At 40.7% G+C, this 23,109-nt stretch overlaps 1 protein-coding gene across 3 annotated transcripts in view; it reads right to left on the bottom strand.

The window, feature by feature from the left end:
* The window catches only part of CPNE8 (copine 8), a 224,172-nt gene extending 202,025 nt beyond the window's left edge, over window positions 1–22,147 (bottom strand). Inside the window, exon 1 of one of the 3 annotated variants that reach the window (XM_035027916.1) lies at window positions 21,773–22,147. In XM_035027916.1, the coding sequence (XP_034883807.1) occupies window positions 21,773–21,909 (137 nt within the window). In that variant the 5' untranslated portion in view covers window positions 21,910–22,147. The remainder of the gene's footprint in view (window positions 1–21,772) is intronic. The other 2 variants (XM_035027913.1, XM_035027914.1) reach the window with 2 other exon arrangements.
* Window positions 22,148–23,109: the final 962 nt, after the last annotated feature.

Here is a 23,109-nt window from a genome sequence, read left to right as displayed (position 1 = left end):
GCAACATGGTCCAACCCACCTCTCTTTCTCTTCCAGAGTCATCTTCCCCAAACCCTCGGTTCCCTATTCCTCTCTCCCCTGATGCTCCGCTCCACCTTGGCTTCTGCGTACAAGTCCCAACTACTTCCCAGACCTTAAAGCTCTTAAGTGATCTTCCTGCCTCCCATGTCCCAGTTCATTCGTCAAGATGCCTCCAAGAGCAATAGAGATACTATAGAGACACAGGAACCCTAACCTAATCAAATGGACCCATGGCATAAAACCCATGACCTACAGAAACTCCAAACTCCTTAACGTAGAACTAAATACCTGCTACATTCTGACCCTGGCTTTATCTCCAGCTGCACCTCTATCCATCTTCCATATCATAGACTCTGCTCCAGACATTTCAGATTTTTTGCAGTCCCTTAAACTAATATTGCCTCACATTTCTGTATTCACGTTTTACCCACAGCATCCCCTTTCCCGAAATTTCCTCACCAACCTCATTCCTGCTGAGGAATGTGAATTCCTCTCTCAGCCTCTTCCCACTGCTGTGTTTATTATTCTCTCTTGTGTGCCCCATTATACCCAGCTTGAACCTCTATCACAAATTCTACACCTGTTATTTATTTAATAACAGGGTGCCAGGCTCTGTGCTGAGCATTTTCAATAAATCATTTCATTTAACCCTCAACACAATCCTAAAAATGTAGCAATTATTATCAGACTCCATATTCCAGAGGAGAGAACAATATTCAGAGATGTTAAATAAAGTGCTAGAAGTCACAAGCATTGTTAAGTGCTTACGGTACATTTTTGTAATTTATAATTTTGATTTTGATTTTTTATTTTTGTATTGGTTATATTGACTGTCTCTATTCCTGAGAACAAAATGAAATGAAAGGCAACTACTGTTATCATTCATCACTTTAGAAGCTCTAGGAAACAAGAGACAAAGTGGAAATGAGACATAGTATTGTAAATTATCATTACATGCAGAGTTAATTTTGTACCTAGAAAAAAAAACAAGAGAATTAATTAATAAAATCTTTCAAAATTAATAAGATAAATCAGTAAAGCAATTGGAGGCATGATGAATACATAAAAGTCAATAACTGTCCTAGGTATCAACTGTTAATAATTCTCCTATCCCTTGTGGACTATTTGGTTACTGAAGTAATGTGCAGGCTTTGCGGCTCTTACAGTATACTATAACCTTGCTACCAAGTCTCAGACCAAATTCTGCCCAAAAAACACTTGTTACCAAACAGTCACACAATATGCTCTACACGTTTAACCAAGTTCCAGCTCTCTGTTGCTTTCAGGAATTCCAAACAGCACCGTCAGGCTTATGTGATAATATTCTGGTAGCAAGATTTATCTAACCTTCTGGTCAAATCAGTCTAGAGAATCCTCTAAACATTCTGCACCCATAACCAATTAAGTCCTTAGGCCTAGAGCACCACTACAAATGGCAGAACCACAGGATTCACCGGTATGTATGACCTGTTCACTTCCACAATATTTCTAGTTAATATACGTATCTTTCTTTTACAACAGCGTTACTCAGATATAATTCTCATACTGTAAAGGTCACCTTTTTAAAGTGCACAGTTCAGCAGCTTATAGTATATTTCACAGAGCTGTGCAATCATCTTTACTATCTAATGTTAAAACACTGGCACCACCCACACCCACACCTCCCGAAAAACCTCTACCCATTAGTAGTCAGTCCCTATGCCACCTCCCACAGCCCTTGGTAACCACTAATCCACTTCTTGTCTCCATGTATTTGGCTATTCTGGACATTTCATATAAATGGAATCATACAATATATGGTCTTTTCTGACTAGTTTATTTCACTTAGCCTAACGTTTTTAAGGTTCACCCATGTTGTAGCAAGTATCAGTGCTTTATTCCTTTTTAATGCCAAATTATATTCCATTGTACGGATACACCACATGCTCATTAGATAATACACATTTGGGCTGTTTCCACTTTTTGGCTATTATCAATAATGCTGCCATGAACATTTGCATATGAGTTTTTGTGTGGACACATGATTTCATTTCTCTTGGCTATATACTTAAGAGTAGAATTTCTACTTTACAGGGTAACTCTATTTTTAACATTTGGAGAACTGCCAAGCTGTTTTTCAAAGTGGCTGTACCATTTTACATTCCCACCAGCAATGCGTGAGGGTTCCAGTTTCTCCATATCCTCTCCAGTGCTTATTTTTTTTTTTTTAATTTTTTTTTTTTTAAGATTTTATTTATTTGAGAGAGAGAGAATGAGAGACAGAGAGCATGAGAGGGAGGAGGGCCAGAGGGAGAAGCAGACTCCCTGCCAAGCAGGGAACCCGATGCGGGACTCGATCCCGGGACTCCAGGATCATGACCTGAGCCGAAGGCAGTCGCTTAACCAACTGAGCCACCCAGGCGCCCTCCAGTGCTTATTATTGTCTGTCTTTTTTATTATAATCATCTAGTGGTGTAAAGCGGTCAGTCCACAAATCTGATCACCATATATATCGCCATTAAAAAAAAGTCATTTCTGACATCCATTGTAATTACAAAATCCTCTGGTGTTGACCAAGATAAAGACAGTGTGACAGTCCAGAGTAGGCATTTCTGGAGTGTGGACTTCTGATTAATTCCAAATACTAATAGATCCCACCCAAATATGTAGTTCTAAGATATTTTAGATTTAACTCTACAATGTAACACACACATCTCTATGATACTGTCTCTGCTGAAATATTTTAAATTATGGAAATATATATTTATTTATATATATAAAATATATTTATTTTTTGGTTATTTATTTATTTATTTATTTAAAAATAATATTTAAATTTTGGAAAATATAACATCAGCCAGAATCAATTAGAAAAGATTGGAAAAAACGTAACATACTATTTTTTAAATCTTGGCGTAAAGAATACTTTCTAAGCTTTACTCAAAGCTCAGAGAAAAGATTAACTTATTTGATAATGAATGCATTTTAAAACTTCTATACAGAAATGATACAATAATTAAAATACAACGTTTGTTACATCTATGCTGGATAAAATGTTAAAGCTATAAATATGCAAAGCATTCTCTAAATAATGGGCTAAAGAAGGGAATAGGCATTTAGTCATTGAACGTATTAAATGAAGTTCATACTCAATAGTAATCAGTGACATACAAATAAAATAAACAAGATACTGTTCTGTGATACAGATATATACATATTCGCTGCATGAGTTATGGCTCATTTAGTTCTAAGTGACATAAAAGAGGGAAATGCATGATGAAAATATGGAGATGTTTTATGGAACCCAGAGTTAGGAATGTAACTGACCCTATGGAAAGAACTAAAACAAGAACAGAACCACGAAGCCCTGACAAATCAATAGAGACCAGCACCATGAGTCAAGGAGCAGGACTCCAGGGTTAAACAGGCAGCAAGACCACATGCCAGGCCCTGCAGCAAAAGGGTATACTGCAATTTCCCAGTGGCCTGTGAACAGCAGAATTATAACAACAGCAGAGAGGGCTCTGTGCAGGTGGCAGAGAAGGAAAAGGGGTTAACTGGGATGGCAGCTGAGGTCATTCACTTGGAGATGCATGCTCTGAATTCCTGCTCTCTAGGCAGGGGGCAGGCACCACGTTTGAACAAAGGAAGTTGGGTTCAGACATTTATATCCGGAAGGGAAAATCCAAGAACAAACTGGACCACCATCTTGTCAAAGTCATCATAACATGGATATTAATGGATATATGCCTTAAATATATCTCAATAAAGGCACAAAGAGATTTGTTCTGGTTGATATGCTCTATCACGGGGCGGAATCTGGGGTGATTTGTACATTCTCCTTTGTTCTTTCCAATGTTGCTTGGTTTTGTGTGTGTGTGTGCACCTATGTGAGAGTGTGTTTTTACATGCGCATGTAACACTTTTCTAAAACTTAACAGATTTTTTTTAGAGAGCCTTCACTATCTTCATGAGGTAATCCACTGTTTTCCAACTATTCCTGTTGAATGGCAGTATAAAAATAAGAGTTCCTTGGGGCACTTGGGTGGCTCAGTCAGTTAAGCATCTGCCGTCAGCTCAGGTCATGATCTCAGGGTTCTGGGATGGAGCCCGAGTCAGGCTCCCTGCTCAGCGGGGAGTCTGCTTCTCTCTCTCCCTCTGCCTGCCGTTCCCCCGGCTTGTGCTCTCTCTCTCTCTGACAAATAAATAAAATCTTTAAAAAAAAAAAAAAAAAAAAAGAGTTCTTTGCTAAGTGACAAGAACTTTCTATATACTTTAATGATTTTATACCATACAATCCTCATAGCAACTATTTGAAAAGGAGCTTCTCTCCTCATTTATAAACCAAAGCAGAGAGAGATTAACTTATCTAAACTTAGTTGGCAAAATATGAGCTCTGCTCCTTAATACATTACACCATTTCCCTTATTATGTTACAACACTTGAGACTGTATCATCATTTTCCCCAATCCCTCCTCCTTCCTGCTCTACAAGTAATAGCTGCTTTCAGCTCACTTGCTAACAGCTAGGTGGGAAATGACCTTGCACATATCTTAAACAATTTTCAGGGTTTATTACTTCTCCCGGAGTCACTGCATGAAGCATGTTTGCAGGTGACCATCACTTGTCCAAACACCAAGAGCTAGGGACCGTGAGAGGTCCACAAATCACCACCAAGTAGAAAGCTGAAGGCTAACACTACATCAGCTCAGAGGTAGCTGCCTTCCACACCACTTCAAAAATATATTGGTCACATGACTACATTTGCTAACTCTTTGTTTCTTTGTCTCTTAGTTGTTGAGCAACGTATTGCTTCTATAGGGTGTCTTCCGGCTCAACATTTCAAAAAAAAAATCTTTATATGCAAGTTGTCTTGAGTCAGCTGTCTTTAAGACTTAAGCAACCAATGCATAGGCTATGCCAATGAGAAAAAATAACATGCTATGAAAGTAAGGTTAGGTTGGCTCAGTTTGGTTTTTATTGGTTCTCCAGATTTTAAGGAATATCTTCTGTAATTTCTTTGGATCACTGATCACTGAACAACTGAAAGGTCCTTAAGAGCAATCTGAGAATCAGCAACAGAGTTTCAAGAGAAGGAATTAATCCGGAAAGGAAATTTGTAAACATAAACGACCAGGGGAGACAGGGAGACTGCAAATATTTTTTCTAATATGCATCTGTTATCCTTGTCACAAATGATTAGACCAGGAATTTAACCCCTGACTCAAAAACACTCATCTAGGGTCCAGAAAATAAGTAAATAAACAAATAAAGCTCATTAGCAACTATGAAGCCATGCTACCTACAATATTTTACAAATCCTAGAAAATAACAGAATGAAACAAGTAGAGGCAATTGTTCAGCCATGTCTCCCTGTTCCTGCCTTTACACAACTGATTTTTTTCTCAAATCAGTTGATGTTACACTCTTCCGTGTACTTATGCCTTCCAGTCATGGTTCCCATTCATCTGGGATGCTCTCCTTTCCTCTCTTCAACTATACATTGAACAAATAATTATTAAACACTATATGCAAAACATTGGTCTAGATACTAAATGGATACAAAGGTGAGTAAGAGGGGCACCTGGGTGGCTCAGTGGGTTAAGCGTCTTTCGGTTCAGGTCATGATCCCGGGGTCCTCCGACCCAGCCCCACATCAGACTCCCTGCTCGGCCGGGAAGCCTGCTTCTCCCTCTCCCACTGCCTACTGCTCCCCCTGCTTGTGCTCTTTCTCTCTCTCTCTCTCTCTCTCTGTCAAATAAATAAATAAAATCTTTCAAGAAAAGGTGAGTAAGACACAGTTCCTGTCCTATAGGAATTTATAATTTAACGATTGTCTAATATTCTTTCAAATGTTTATTCGACAAGCGCTAAGTTATTAAGTGACAGAAAAAGGATTTGTGTTTGGAGACTGTGATAGGAACACATGGGCTCCTGACTCTAGATTATTTATATTCTATTAAGGGGACAAATCTGTAAACAAATATGTGCAGCAGAATGTGGAATGTGTATAATAAATTCGTTACAGATGACAGAAAGGGAGGAATAGTCAATTCTATCCGAAGGATCAGGGAAAGTAGCCTATCAAGTCTATCGAGTCTATGGAGTGAGATAACGAAGTGAGGCAGAACTATTCCCACGAGAACTGACGCTTGAGTACCATAGTTCTCTCAGGAAACGCAGGTGGTCTGAAATGACTTTGAGTTTAGGAGTTTTTAGAGGCCAGTGGGGAGGAAGAGGGTGGTGGGACATGGAGAGAAGAGATGAGGCTGAAAAGCTAGGTCAGGGTTTGTAAGGTTCTCATGGACTTCATACATAGGCAATTAAAGGTTTTTAAACAAGAGAGTAAGAGTATGATGGTATTTGCTTTCTGAACAGGCCTCCAGCAGTTCAATGTGCAGGATAAATGGCAGGAAGGAGGAGGATGGCCAGAGCAGTCAGAGGCAGAGAAGTCAGCCATGTTAAAGAGGCAAGAGATTAAGGCTTGAGGCTCAACTGGCAGAAATTCTACAGGGCTTGGGGAAATAGAGAAAATGGTGGGGAGGATGTATTCCCTTGAGGGAAGCAAACTGGAATTCTCAGGAGTGCCCGTACATAGTTTGAAAAATCTCTGAAGCAATTCTGGTGATGATAACCCTCATTTAGAATAGCTGGTGGAAATCATGCCGCCAAAATGAAAGTGATACAACCACCCAATAATTTCATTTTTTTAAATCACATTTGTTTATACATGTGCTAGAAATGTTCCTCGATCATCATTACCATATCACCACGTATTGAACTAATTCATCCATGTACAGCCCTCACTGAAACAAAGTAGCTTTATAACTTTTCTTTTTCTAGGAAGAACCACTATTGAGGTCAGTGTCTCTGGAAAGATTCAATGTAATCAGGCAGGATATAACATTTTTGGCAAAATACAACCAATTCAACACTTAGATACTTCAGCTGTATCACAAGCACTTTGGAAGTTCTTTAGCCCATCCAACAAAACTTTATAACCAGACAAGTGCACGAAAAAACATGACTTATGGATAGTGACTTAAGTAAACATGCTCATTTTTTACTTGTGCACATAAAAAGAAGTTCTGTGGGGTTTTTCCCCCCTTTTCTATAGAAAGTATGATTTCCTCTTCATCTTCCCATTAGCACTTTTTTTAGTTGAATTTAGACTTTTCTAAAATTTTGTTTTTCCCTTTTATGACACAAAATTAAAATTGGTGGGGGAAAAAAATGAGAAAACACAGGGTCTGGCAGAAAGTACAGTAGCAGGTAAGAAACCTATTGCTTCTTGAAGAGGCCAGGTCACCAAACAGTTCTTCTTACCCTTGATTCTACCCAAATGAAACAATCATGTCCTGCTGCACTTTATCAGTTCACCACATAATTTACTAGAAACCTCTCTCCCCAAGACAAAATCTTCCTTGGGTTAAAGATATGCTCATTCATTTTCTTATTTAGATATGTTATACAGGATCTCATCATACATATAAATTCTATCATTTCTCTTTCTTTGCATATTATCCATCCCAGATTAAATAAGCAAATCATCTGCTACTGTTTAAAAGTAGTAAGTGTCTACTTCTAAAACTAGTTTTCTTATTTAGAGGCAAAGTCAGTTCATTTAAAATTTTTACTTGTCTCTCATTTGTTCACAAATAAAACTTTATGGGATGTTTTATATAAACTAAGTAATATTGAGTAACTATAAGCTTTTATTAAATTGTACTGGTAAAATGAGTCATTTTAATGCTCTTACTCTATATACAAACCAGTATTTTAAAAAGTATAGACATAGGGGTGCCTGGGTTGCTCAGTCATTAAGTGTCTGCCTTCGGCTCAGGTCATGGTCCCAGGGTCCTGGGATCGAGCCCTGCATCGGGTTCCCTGCTCCGTGGGAAGCCTGCTTCTTTCTCCCCCACTCCCTCTGCGTGTGTTCCCTCTCTCACTGTGTCTCTGTCAAATAAATAAAATCTAAAAAAAAAAAAAATCTTTACTCTTTCACTCCCCTTCTTTATAAAAAAAATAAATAAATAAAAAGTATAGACATAGACAAATTCATGTGTGTCCAGATTCATTCTTCCATTATGTCCATAAGGCAGCAAATGTTTATTAAAAACCTCCCAATGTGCAAAGCAGATAGGTTTTTGAAAATCAAAGACAAGACAAATATGCACTCAAAGTTGGTAGAGGAGACAAACATGCAAAAAACCTAAATAATTACATCAAAATAAAATAAAAGTACAAGAAATGCAGTGTAGGAACTCAAAGGAAGAAATGATTAATCCCCGTTCAGGAATCTAGTAAAACATTATGGGGTTGCTCCAAAGGAGGTATCCAGGCATCCCAAACTTTATTTTGAATTGCTTTACTGTGGTTCACAGATACCCGTGCTTTTTTACACATTTAAGGTTGTGGCAACCCCATATCGAGCAAGTCAATCGGTGCTATGTTCTCAGCAGCATTTTCTCACTTTGTGTCCATGTCACATTTTGGTAATTCTCGTACTATTTCAAACATTTTCACTGTTAGTATATTATCAGTGATCTTCGATGTTACTACTGTACCATCCCAGTTGTTTCATGGCACCACATACCACACCCATACAAGACGGCAAACTCAACTGATCAATGTTGTGTGTTCTGGTAACTGGCCTACTGCTCCTCTGTCTCTCTCCCTCTCCTCAGGCCTCTCTATTCCCTGAGACTCAACAATACTGAAATTATTGTTCAAGTGAAGGGAAGAGTTGTGCATCTCTCACCATATGTCAAAAGCTAGAAATGCTTAAGCTTAGTCAGGAAGGCATGTCAAAAGCCGAGACAGGCCAAAAGCTAGGCCTCTCTGAAGCCAGCTAGCCAAGCTGTGAATGCAAAGAAAAAGTTCTTGAAGGAAATTAGAAGTGCTACTCCAGTGAACACACAAATGATAAGAAAGAATAAAAGCCACATTGCTGATATGGAGAAAGTTTGAGAGGTCTGGATAGAAAATCAAACCAGCTACATTTCCTTAAGCCAAAGCCTAATCCAGAAAAAAGCCCTAACTCTCCTCAGTTCTATGAAGGCTAAGAGAAATGATGAAGCTGAAGAAGAAAAGTTGGAGGTTAGCAGAGGTTGATTCATGAGGAAAGAAGCCATCTCCATAACATAAAAAGTGCAAGGTGAAGTAGCAAGTGCTGATGTAGAAGCTGCAGCAAGTTATCCAGAAGATCTGGCTAAGATCATCCACGAAGGTGGTTATACTAAACAACAGATTTTTGATGTAGATGGAACAGCCTTCTATTAGAAGATGCTACCCTGGGCTTTCATAGGTAGAGAGAAGTCATTGCCTGGCTTTAAAACTTCAAAGGACAGGCTAATTCTCTTGCCAGGTCTTAATGCAGCCGGTGACTTGAAGTTGAAGCCAATGTCCATGGACCATTCCCAAAATCCTAGGGCCCTTAAGAATTATGCTAAATCGACTCTGCCTGTGCTCTATTTAAGGAACAACAAAGCCTGGATGACTGTACGTATTCACAACATGGTTTACTGAATATTTCAAGCCCACTGTTGAGACCTACTGCTCAGAAAAAAGATTTCTTTCAAAATACTACTGCTCATTGACAGTGCACCAGGTCATGCAAGAGCTCCGATGGAGATGTACAATGAGATTAACGTGGTTTTCATGCCCACTAACACCACACCCATTCATCAGAGAGTGATCTTGACTTTCAAGAATTATTATTTAAGGAATACATTTCATAAGGCAATAGCTGCCATAGACAGTGATGGATCTGGGAAAAGGAAATTGAAAACCTTCTTGAAAGGATTCACCATTCTAGATACCATTAAGAACATTTGTGATTCATGAAAAGAGATTAAAATATTAACATGAACAGGAGTTTGGAAGAAGTTGATTCCAACTCTCACGGATGACTTTGAGGGGTTCAAGACTTTGGTGTGGAAATAACTGCAGATGTGGTGGAAACGGTAACTAGAATTAGAAGTGGAGCCTGAAGATATGACTGAATTGCAGTAATCTCATGATAAAAGTTGAATGGATGAGGAGTTGCTTGTCATGGATGAGCAAAGAAAGTGGCTTCTTGAGATGGCATCTACTCCTAGTGAAGATACGGTGAAGATTGTTAAAATGACAACAAAGGATTTAGAATATTACATAAATTTGGTTAATAAAGTAGTGGCAGGGTTTGAGAAGATTGCCTCCAATTTTTAAAGTTCTACTGTGGATAAAATGCTATCAAACAGCAGCACATGCTACAGAGAAATTGTTGATGAAGGAAGAGTTACTCGATGCGGCCAAATTCACTGTTGTCTTATTTTAAGAAATTGCTAGAGCTACCCCAGTCTTCAGCAACCACCACCCTGATCAGTCAGCAGCCATCAACATCAAGCAAGACCCTCCACCAGCAGAGATGATGACTTCCTAAAAGCTCAGATGATCTTAGCATTTTTTTTAGAAATAAAGGATTTTTAACTAAGATGTGTACATTTTGTTAGACATGATGCTATTGCATACTTAATAGACCGCGGTATAGTATAAACATAACTTTTATATGCTCTGAGAAACCAAAAAGTCTATTTGACTCATTTTAATGCAATATTCCCATCACTGCAGGATCTGGATCTGAACCTACAATACCTCTGAGGTGTACCTTCAAACCAAGGATAGGCATGGGTCCAGGGGAGGGGAGGCTTTTCAGTCTGAAGGGAAGGACCGAAAATGGTGAGAGACAAGAGTATACACAAGAGATCTAGAGATTGGCAAGTACTCCACTTTGGCTAAAGTCCATGTCTGAGATGTGACTGGCAGCGGATGGGTATCTGTCCAGGATGAGGGAAGACCCTCAACACCATGTTAAAGCTGCTCGGATTCTCTTTTGTGAGAAAAGGAGAAAGACTGAAAGCTTCTGCAAAAGGAAAATCACACAATTCAACCTTTATTTAGGAAGGTAACTCCACAACATGTGAAGAATAGACCAAAAATGTGAACGATGGAGTCACAAAGAATAGTTCAGAGAATATTTTAATATTCTGGGGGAAAATACAACTTCCTGAACAGAAGTTTGGCAGCAGGAATGGAAAAGGAAGTGACCAACACTTTGGAGGGCCAAGCCAAATAGAAAGTGTCAGTGACTGATCAGACACTGTTAAGTAGGTTAAAGGTTACAATAACAGAAAACTAATAGGATACAAGTCACTTGGTATTAGTTTACTTTATTTCAAAAGTCAAATATAGCATGCTTTCCCACAAAACCCAGATTTGCCTTAAGAAACTTTCCAGGTGCTACTTCAGGCAGCCAGCACTTAGTAACAACTAATCAGTAAACAAAAAATTGAACCCATTTGCCATCTCCACTAGAAGCTCTGTATTTGCTAAGATATAAATGGTGGGAGGGGGGAAGTAACATATTATGAAAGTGAATTGGAAGAAAGGCATGGATATTTTTAATATCAAACATTATTCATTTTCAAGAAAAAGAAAGCCAGCTATAGATCTCTATTGAGCGGAAAAACTAGAACAGCAATAGTAGAGCTTGACATCCCTGTGGGAGAATATTAAGTGAAATGAGGACTTTGAAGTAGGAAGTGGCTGGCATTAGAAATAGTCTACCTTAATATCCCTTTGAAAACTCAAACACTAGAATTAGGGTCTAAGTTTTCAAATGGACACTGACAATCATAAGATTTTCTTAATCTAAGCATGTTTACATTGTATTTCAAGGTCCTACTTCTAGTGTCATTGAATTAACAAGCTCTGAGTGACATCCCAGGTCAGTTAGACCAGGGACTCAACCTTTCATAGGAAGTGATGTCCAGAAGACCTGGTAGAACTGTCAAAGGTCACAGAGCCAGGGTCACAAACAGAATGAAAGCGCACATTCCACAAGGAAGAAAGAAGTCACATAAATGACATTCAAGTGACAAAATGACCTAAGTAAAGCAAAGAAATTATAACCATTTAACTTAAATTGTGAGACCAATCTTGAGGTGAAAATCAATCTTTTCGCCAGTATACTTCAAACTTCTCTCCAAAAATAATTCTAAATTCACTAATTTAAATTACCAATTAAGAGAAACATTCACTATCAGCTTAATATCGATTAGGCCTCCTTTTCCCAATGCCTACAAAGAGGCTTTAGATGAAACCTCTAACATAAAAATCAATTGCAATCAACTTTCTAGTATTTCTGCTTCCACAATTAATTTGAAAGTTGAGATATCCAGATAAGTCAGACAATGAGCCATGTCCAAAACTCACTCACTCACTGTCTCTCTCTCTCTTTCTCTCTCTCTCTCTTATTCTTTGCTTTATAGCTGGGAAACATGAAAACCTATTGAAGACATTAAAGAAGAATGACTGAGCTTTCCACAAATAATGTGATATTCCCGTTACAGGAGTACATTTAGATAAAAAAAGATTTGTAAGAATGCCCACAGCATTATACATATTGAAAGGACAGAATAATAAGGATCTGTGGGCACTGAGAAACAAATTTCTCAAAATGATTCTGAAACTACTATTATACTAACTAAGGCTGAGAAATGTTTTGGTTTCAACCAGGTATGACAATTATAATCATATCTGGTTGACTGCACTCTCTGACATTTGAGATTATTCCTAATAAAATTAATGTGTCACTTGCGATATGTATATATAGATATATGTATGAAGAGACAGAGAGCAGCTAATTAGCAAAGTAGAAAATATTGACTTTTACAAAGTCACATCACAATTCAGTTAGTCAGAATACTGTGCTGACATTTTCAATATCTAAATAATTATTCTGTTTATATGGAATTCTGAAGAACATATTTGCCATGAAAGGGGACCCTGGAATTTATTATTGAAAAGCTAGCAAGTTAAGTGGTGACTTCCTCGTTATTAAGAAAGCAGAGGACTGACATGACAGAGCTTGCAGTCAGTTCTCAACTCCTGTGGTAAGTATGAATGTCACATAGTCGATTCAATTAATTTCCCTCTACTTTTCATTTGCCTGGTCCATCACCTTTGTCCAGCATTTAGCTTTCATCTCAGCCTGCCTGCTGATTTCTAGTTAAATAGTCTGCTCATTACTTAATTTCCCACAGCTTCATTACTTTAATTTCCCTCAGCAGCAGAAAAGAGGTAAGAATCAATACTTGGAAATTAAACATCAAATGGTTAAGGTTTATGCCACTAATCTGAACTGTTCTACCCACAGCTCTCACCAACGGGGGACAGAAAAGGCACTGAAGAATTCTGTATCCCCTTTGTGATGGTATAGATATCGTCTGTTGTAATTGTTTCTCTCAGCTCTGTTATTTCTCTTCAGTCACCGACACATCAATACCGATAGAAAAGAATCCCACCGTTAAAGCCTGAAATATGTAACTTATGGAAGAATGCCAGAATATGTCTGGTGGACAGAAGTATATACCTAAGAATTAGACATATATGGATTGGGAACTCAAGCTTGCCACCCCCTAAGTGTGTGACTTAAGCCAAATTACTTAAACTCTCTCTGAACCTCAATCTTCTCACCTAAAAATAGGACATAAATCACCTGTTTCACAGAATTGTTATGAGGACTGAGTGAATTAACAGATGTTAAGTGTTTTCCACATTGTCTCACGTAGATTTAGATTTCGACTTTAAATAAAATATATAGCAAATGGCAAGAGCCTTCCTGTTTCTTGACTTCATTAGTACGGCTTATAATTGAATAGTTCTACCAATAAACAGAAGTACTTACTTCCCAGGGACTATCACTGATATTTTGTTTCTTCAGAATTTCACAAAGTTAACTGATAATTCCCTCAATGTTTGGAGTATTATTCTTTGTAGAATAAACTTGACAAAATGTCTCATAACTTGAACAAGAATACCCAAGAGCTAGTGTCCCTGGCTGAAGAGGCATTAACATTGATGGTTCTCATAAGTTTGGAAACATTAAGGTATTGCGCGTCAGGCTGTGAACAACGGCCCTTGGGGCAAGGCACCCTTTAAATACATCTCACTTTATTGTTGATGATAAAAGCTTCATCCTCTTTCAGCCTGTGTTGTCATCTACTCAGATATGTTTTATCACATGTCCAACACGAAAGAACTGTCTAAATGTCAGTCCATTGATTTTATTGGTAGGACATAAGAATGTGGCAGAATGCGCTTTCATTCTAAAACTTTGTTGTTAAACACGACTTTCTATCTGTCAAATCCCATTGGGTCCACATGTCTAATTGTGTGTTTTGGTGTGGGGGGAGCCATGGAGTAGAATCCGAGAAATGTCCTATGCATTTCCAAATCCACACTCTTCTGACCACTTTTAGGTATTATGAGCTGGGCTATCATTATCACCTTGAACATGAAGTTTTATGTCACCTTGCATTTCATGTTTCTATGACTCCCCTAATTGATTATAAATCTGTCCAAAATACAGTACCTGTCTTCTATGTTGCTTTATTCCATCTAGTAATATATTCATAAGAAAATGAGATAAGACTAACAGCTATTAACTGCTTTTCTTGTGACAGGCACAATCCTGGGCGCTTTATAGACTTTATTTCATTTACCTCTCCAATAATCCTATAAATTTGGTTTTTAAGGCATTTCTGTATTACTGATTAGGAAATGAAATTCCAAAAGTTGAAATAAGTTACCCGAAATAACATTCCAAAAAGGGATAAAAATGGGATTTAAAGACATCTGTCTGACTCCTAATTCCATTTTCTTGCTGCTATACTCTGCTGCCCCAAATTCTCATTAATCTTTCAATGCAACTTTCTCATGGGAATGAAAGTATTTAGAAAGGTGCAGCCAGTAGTTTAGGACTTGAGTCTGCTTATTTAAAGAGGAGAGGGGGGGGCGGGAAACAACCAAAATAAGCTATTAAAATCCCCTTGAGAAGATAGCTTATTAATAACTTCAGCTCTAGAAAACTATCCCCGGGAAAAAAATAATCAGAGCTGTTGTCAAGTGTTCGTGAATAAGAATGCTCATTAGCATTATGCTGAATAGTAACTTTCTGAAATAAATTTTGGAAAACAAGAGCTAAGTTAAATAAATATAGTATGCCCATAAAATAGACTACGTCACAGACATGGAGGGTTATTTTTCTCAAAACCTAATGACAGTGACATATACATGCTATAAAACAAACCGAATGGTACGGAAGATAAATTGTATAGAATATAGTGTGATCCCTTTATATAATGTGTGTGAGCATACGCACACACGCGAACACATGAGGGAAAGAGAGGGACTATAAAGGTGACGTTATAAATAAGAGAGAAATGAACTAAATGTTCATGGTTTGATGGAACAGTGGGTGATTTTTATTTTGTATGCATATCCATCTATAATTTTGAGTGCTTAACTAATATGAAAAGCAGTATTTTCACTCATATGGATGTATTAACTTACTAAACCCTCAAAACAAATAAAAGACATAGGGCCTATTATTCTCCCCACTTTACAGATGAGGAAATTGAGGAACAGAGAGATGAAGTAACTTTCCAAGGCTTCACAGCTAGTAGAGGTAGAACTGGTCTAGTTCTACACCCGTGCTCTTCAAGACCAAGTAAAACTGGCTCAAATAAGCAAGTGTTTTTAGTTCTAAAACAGGCTAACAACTGAATAAAACCCCTTTCAGAAGGACTGTTTTTCTTCCCTGCCTTGAGTAAACATAAACAGGGAATGCAGGCTTCTGTCTGTTATGCCACAGAAAAGTACCTAAAAGAGGACAGCCGTTTACACCCTCTCTCTCTCTCGTAGCCTCGCTTTGTGAATTGCTTCTGACTCACATTCTCCACATCCCAGGGCTGTTTTATAACAACCCAGGCCCCAAATGCTACAAAAAAAAAAAAAAAGAAAGAAAGAAAGAAACACCACAGGGCAGACCAAAATACTGGTGGAAACACCACCATGAGGAAGGCTTTTGCAACTCCCCCACGTAGAGACTTTAAGATCACTGTCCAGAAAAGCCCTCGTACAAATATTCCTGAAACTCTGGGGCTGAGCCAAACCCACAAGGCTGAGAAAAGCACCGTGGGGTCACTACACTTTTGAACCACGAGTCCTCAGGAACTACAGAGCCAGAAGAATACGATGTTAAGGCCGTGCCACACTTGGCCCTCAGTGTACCTGTTATTAACATGGTAACAAGCATTCTGGCTTCCCCTAGCTTAGAGTAACATTATTAATTTTTCAGTTAACAACATCATTTGAAACCTATTTACACACTAAGTCCAAACTTCTTGTCTTTTTAAAGAAGGGTAGAGTATGTCTAAGAGCTAAACCAACGGGGACTGGAGTGGAAACCCCCACTGCTGTGTTTGAACTCCTTCCTTCTTTCACCATAGATAATCGGAACAGCAAACGCATCTGCTTCAAACTGGGCCAATCCCCGCTGGACCAAGCAGATTCTCTCTCTTGCAATACCCATTCACTTTCCCAGGTGGTCTGGAACTGGAACTGTAACATGTAAACTTGCAAAGTATAGGCATGCCACCAGTGGATGGAGGAACAGAAAAAAAAAAAAAAAAAAAAAAGTCTTCAAAGTAAGAGAGAATAAGGAAGACGTGGAAAGAAACACGTGAAAAGGAGAAGAAAGGAAAAGGCACACAGAGCTTCAGTTATCTGCCTGTTTCATTCCCAGGACATTTGTGAGCTGTCGCAACCTTTCACCGATTATGAAACCACAAGCCTCACTTAACTCCAAGCAGAGAAGCAAGACCACAACACCTTGACGTTGCCATTTCTAAAAGCGGCAGTCCAAGAGCAGCAAACTTTTTCCTTTGTATAATCTTTTACAAAAGGCCTATAAACAGCCATGTGTATGTAAGCAACATATGTTTACCAATGAGCTCTCCAGGAAAATGCTGAATGCAGAGATGTGTGTGTGTGCGTGTGTGTATTTACATAATGTTATAAATTTTACTGACATAAAGTATGTGTAGCTGAGCACACAAGTTCTAGATAATAAAAGTGTATTTCCATAGGGCCAACTGATTCCCACAGAATGTCTTAAGTGCAGACAACAACAAAACAAGCCCTGATTTGCAGTATTTCCCACTTTCCATGGTGTAAATATTCCCACTACGGCCAACTTCAACCTATCAATGTGATGTCCCTGAACAGGGATGGAAAAGATGAGCAGCAGCATGTGACACAGAAAACTGTCAGCTCGCCGATTAAAAAGATAGAGCACAGGTGACAGTAAAGAGTATAGAGAACAGTAAAATGCAGTAAAATCACTAAGAAGTGGTAACTTTTGAGAGTGTCTTAACTTTGTTTTAAAATATAACGTATTTAATTTTAGGTTTATATGATTTAATGTTTAATAATTGCTTTATTTAACAACTGGTGCACAGATTCCTGTCTCAGTCCCATTCGGGTCAGATCCAGCACACATCCCTGGAAAGTATCTTCCAGTATCTGAGAAGGATAGGTATTGCTAATCCAGATCGAGTGACTACAGCCAGTCCTTTCCTCATCAAACAGGTAAACATTTTAATGTGTATTATCAGCACATGATAAACCTGTGAAAAGTCCAGATTCCTGGGCCCCAGTCCCAGAGATTTTGAGAGCAGATCTGGCATGGGGACCCAGAAGTCTGTATTTTAATAGGCAAGCAACCCTCTCTGTGCCAGACGATTTATTCAGAGGATGTCAGCATCCAACATTTGTTGACTACATATTCTATGCCAGGCTCAGAAACCATGGGCATGAAAGGAACAAAACTTGTCTTCAAGGTGAATACAGAAACCAAGAGTTATAATGGAACTCTAATACTGGTACCTACCACTTTGGGAGAGGAATCCTGAGAGAAATGGTGTTTGACCTGAGTCTTGAAGAAGGAGCACCAGCTAATCAAAACGACAAGGGGATAGGGAGGAAGGGGTGTCCAGGGCAGAGAGACGGGCAGGTGCATAGCCACACAGGCAAAGAGGACTCAGTCCACTAGGATACCAGCACATGCTTTGGGGACAGTACCACTGATAAGTTCTGCAGCCACATTTATCTCTCATCAGCTTTAGCACAGAGTAAGCACATATTAGTTAGACTATGTTCAGTCACGTGTTCATGTGAGGAGTGGTGGTAGATTAGGCAGAAGAGTCATGCCCAGGTCGGGTGGGACTTTACAGAACGCCTAGCACAAAGTAGGTGCTCCCATTTTGTATTCTTCCTTCAATGTGTTTAAAATTGGTCTCATCGCCATTATAAGATTACTGCTGCGAAAGAAGTTACCTGTGGTGGCTAACTTACAAAGTCTAGAAACACAGAAGGCTCTCACGGCTTTTTTAATGGATAAGCTACCTTCTCAGTTGGAGAAAATGACCGAGACTGTGGGTTAGAAATAGTTCACCAAACCAAAGTTCCAAGGAAATGGGTGATTACTACGTATTATTTTTCCCATTGGTTTTACCTTGTTCTAATTCATCCGTTTTCAGAATCCAATGGGAATGCCATAAATGTTATTTTATGTTTCTAAGGTTGTATCATTTCAGCTTTTGGCATTTTAATTAGGTAACCCAATTAACTTTAAAAATCTATGAAGTAACATAATGAAGAAAAATGAATGCCAGAGCTACACAATGGGTTAAAGGGAAGTCGAAGAGTAGGAGCTTCTCTACCTAAACAACTAGAAGAGTGGACTTGTCACCCTAACACACCAAGTCTGTGGCCACCTCCATGTCATACTGTCCCTTCTCTAATGCAAACCATGCCCATCCATCTCACCTCCCCTCAAGCCCCATCTCCTCCTTGTAGAATATTCCAAGCAATCCACTGCACAGTGATCTCGTCCCTCTCCGTGCATGATCCTCATCTTCGGATGTAGTCCTACGTGATTATGTATTATGGAATACCCATCTCCCAACCAGACTTTACATTTTCAGAGAACTTCTCTTGCATGTGTCATGGAGCAGGGCATAATGCTAAACATATAAAAGACACTAAACACTTGGTGAGTGAATAGACTAAATGATCTCCATGAATTATAATATTGAAGCTTCAAGCTTCAATTGTTGATTTTCTCACCTCCCCCAAAATGAAGATAAAAACATCATAAAGATTTTTAAAGGTCTCAGACTGGGGACAAAGAAAGGAGGTTATCAAAAGGGATTCCATTCCTGAGTTGTTTTTTAAGTGTCACCAAAGCTGCAGAAGCATCTATTGTCTCTAACATAGAAAGGCAAAGGAAATTCCTTGCTCTGCTTGCCCATAGTTAAGACTGAGGGGCCTACAATTGAGCCTTGTTGCTAAGTGAAATGCCCCCCAAAACATCCTAGAATATAAGCTCTTTATACTCATCAAAGAAGAAAGAGAACAGGTATCCCCAAGCTGCCTCTATCCCTGTCTTCTTTAACAATTTACTGAAGTACAAAAGGGAAGGACTATTTACAGAATTCCAAACTGAAGCATATATAATACATTTATTCAGTAAATACTATTTCCAATATCATAATAGCTAACATATTTTAACACTTTCTTTTGTGTCCTACAGTGTGTAGGCATTTTTCTGACATCATCTTATCAAACTCTGATACCATTCTATATGAGATAAATACCGTAATTTTCCTCATTTTAGAGATGAGGAAGCTCAGCTTAAGTAACAACTCCAAGGTAACAACGTAAGTCACAGAGCCAGAATCTGTAACCGGGTCTCTTATGCCAAAGCCCAAAGGACACCATCTATGTTTACAAGATTCAATTCCCAACAATGTAAGTACTCTAAATACTTGGGTTCTATTTCAGGATTGTTTTTTCATTTGAAAACTTAAAAATTATTATTATTTTTTTAAAGATTTTATTTATTTGACAGAGAGAGAGAGAGCACAAGTACGCAGAGTGGCAGGCAGAAGGAGCGGGAGAAGCAGGCTCTCCACTAAGCAAGGAGCCATACGTGAGGCTCGATCCCAGGACCCCAGGATCATGACCTGAGCCGAAGGCAGCCGCTTAACCGACTGAGCCACCCAGGCACCCCTGAAAACTTAAAAATTAAAAAAACAAGACACCAAATCAATGATATGAAGAAAAGGCTAGAACAAGGGGATGTCCAGGGCCTGCGGTACCAAGTTTAAACAAACTGGCTTAAAGCCAATTAACTAGAAGATTCCCTACGCGCGTGCGTGCGCGCACACACGCGCACACACACACACACACACACGAGTGGTTAACTGTGGATCCCATGGGCAGACAGACCCGTGAAGGTATCATTTCCCTATCAGTCCTAAAGAGTTTTGGGAAATTTGGATTTAATTTATAACATTTTAATATTCATTCCAGGCACAGGCCACATGCCATGCAGGCTTTGTAGGATGTTCAGCAGAGGAGAAGAACTCTAGAAAATGCTTTTATTGAAGGACTTTTGGCCTTGCATTATGTGTGTATACTAATAACCTCCCTTGAGCAAAGGCAGCTTCAGAGAAAAGAAAAGGGCCTAGAAATTAATGTCTGAAAAGAGTTTTCCATATAGCTTCACCTGTTCCCTTAAAGCAAAGAACACAATAAGGCAAGAGCCAAGCTTAGCTCTCATTAACAGCATTGTTTCCACAGTCTGAGGTCAGCCTTAAGAGGAAGCTAGCAATCACGGGGTATAGTTTCAGGGATAGCTGAAGGCTATTCCCTATCCCCTAATTAACACTTCTACTGGTTGTTGGTGCTTGAATTTCCACAAAAAAAGAAAATCCATTTCTTTGGCTTTAGACCCAGTCTTGTGAAAATGCAAAACCGAATACTCCTGGGGTGACAGAATTGTAAGTTTCAGGGTTTATTTACATCCAAGATTCTCCAGGTTTGTTAGATTCCTTCAAGGCAAATTTTGCTAAGGAAAGGAATGCGAGGGGGTGGCAATTTAGGGCATTGAAAACAACCTTGGGGCCAAAGTGGTCAGGAGAGAAGAGAGTTTTCCACTGAGAGATCCTAGTATGCAAACAAGGGAGTGGGCTCCAGAGTCGATACGATGCAAATTCTCCCTCTCCTGTTGCCATTATCAATTTAGTATAGTCCGCCCCATCTCCTTCTCAAAATCTTATGCGATACAGCAATTATGCGGCTTTATTTACAGGAAAACTGACCCAAACAACGTCAGGCAAAGGATTTGAAATTTACAGTCCTTGGGCAGCTGTTACAAGCACTCAAACTGCGTCTATTTGCAGGCAGAAAGTCGTGACTTCCCAGATTTTAGGTAAGGCACACATTTGTCTGCAAAGAGAGCTGGAGCCGAAATCTCTACCTATCAGGCATAAGGCAAGAAGCCCGGGGAGGGGTGGGGGGAAGCAAGCTGGATGGCTCCAGGAAGTGGGTGGGGAGGAAGCTGCGAGGTTTGGAGCCAACTGTAGCAATAGCAGGTTTGCACACGCCTAGCGAAGGGAGTCCCGGGCCACTGCGTGCATTGGTCACAAGCGCTTTTGGCAATGCTGTCCCCTTTGATTCCCGTCATCACCCAACTACACAGCTCGGGTTTGGGGCGTAAAAAGGGCTTGCAAAGTGGGCGGCGGCCGGGGTTCCCGCCGCTGAGTCACAGCCCAGCCAACTTTTACTGCATTTCCCAGAAAGAAAATTAAAAGTCTCAAGTTCCGTAGCCCACCACTCGCTTCCAGTTCGCGCTCTCCGCTCTGTGTCACTGGAGCTGGGGGGGGGGGGGGGTGACTCAGACCCACAACTGGGGTGTTTCCCACTCGTCTCGCAACTTCTCACCCCAGCAAAGCCTCGGGGTACCCCGAGCGCTTGGCAAGCGCTACCCACCAGGCAGATGGGAGAGCAGGAGGAGGGAGGGGAAGGGCTGCGTCCTCACCTGCAGGACACGGACACCTCCACCCGCGTGGCCGGGATGGCCGCGCTCAGCTGGTTCAAGTCCCCGATGCCCGCAGTGCTGGTGTAGCGGCTGTCCATCTTGGGTGGAGGCGCCGCGGACTTGTCCGGCGCCCACATCCAGAGCTCGGGCAGACTAAGGTCTCAGAGCTCAGCTCTCGACAGCCGGGGATGGGGGTTGAGGGTGGAGGCAGAGGAAGGAGGGCGGAGGCAGCTCGCGGGAAGGGTGGGGGAGAGAGAGGGGGAGGCGGACCCGAGCAAAGCCGCGAGGGAACCGCGAGCCAGTCCTGGCCCAGGCCGAGGCCGCCGGGGAAGTGGCGCACGGGGCTCCCGGCTTCCCTGCCCCCTCCTTGCAGGCAGCAGCCCCAGCAGGGGATAACTTCGTGATCCTTGCCAGGTTCTGGGTGCCAGGCTCTGAGGAGGTAGGGGGCACGAGACCCAGACCCCAACCGTCTAGGAGAGCAAGCCCTGGCCGGCTGGGCGCGCGGCTGGGATTTTGTCTCCGCCTCTACACACCCACTCCCGCCTCCTGGGCCGCGACTCCCTCCTCCTGTCAATCAGGTGTGGACGGGAATGTCACGCAGTTCGCTTGCCTGGGCTGGAAGCTGGAGGTGTGGGCGCCTTTGCCTGTTCCTGACTCCCCGCCATCGTAGGTCCGTCCCTCCTCACCCCGCGCCGGTCCTCACCGAAGCCCATGGAAGTCCCTCCCACCTTGCCTTCGGGCAGGTGAGCCGGGTCCCCGTTTCTGGACTGCCCACTCTCGGCCATCTGAAGGTTGGGGACAATGGGACATGAGGACAGTGTTCCGTATGCGGTGGTAAAGTGACGGATCAAGATCTGGGACAAGGCGGGAACAGGAGGGACTCTAATGTGGAGGGAGGGGGACTATTTGAAAAGAGTTTTCCATATAGCTTCACCTGTGCCCTTAAAGCAAAGAACACAGTAAGACAAGAGCCAAGCTTAGCTCTCATTAACAGCATTGTTTCCAGTCTGAGGTCAGCCTTAAGAGGAAGCTAGCAATCTTAAGGGGCTTAAGGGGACCATTTGGTTTCCCTCTTCCCTCAGTTCCTCGAAATGTGGGGGTCTAATTGTGACAGCCCTCCTATAGTCAGTACTCTTCTGCGGCCCCTCGCTTCCAAATGCTTGGAAGTTCTGCCCTGAAACCTGGAGGTCACAACCATTTAACGCAGCTCCCTTACGCCGACTCCCACCGCTGAGACCCGAATGAAACTGGACGGACGGAAGCAGAGAGGAGCCGGAGTGAGCTCCGCATTTGGGAAACTGGATTCTGGGGCAGTCATACTGGTGTCAGGATGCCGA

This window comes from Mirounga leonina, unplaced genomic scaffold (assembly GCF_011800145.1).
Source record: "Mirounga leonina isolate KUSES-001 unplaced genomic scaffold, KU_Mleo_1.0 Mir_201, whole genome shotgun sequence".
Taxonomy (NCBI): Eukaryota; Metazoa; Chordata; class Mammalia; order Carnivora; family Phocidae; genus Mirounga; species Mirounga leonina.
This window is presented reverse-complemented; position numbering and strand designations above follow the sequence as displayed.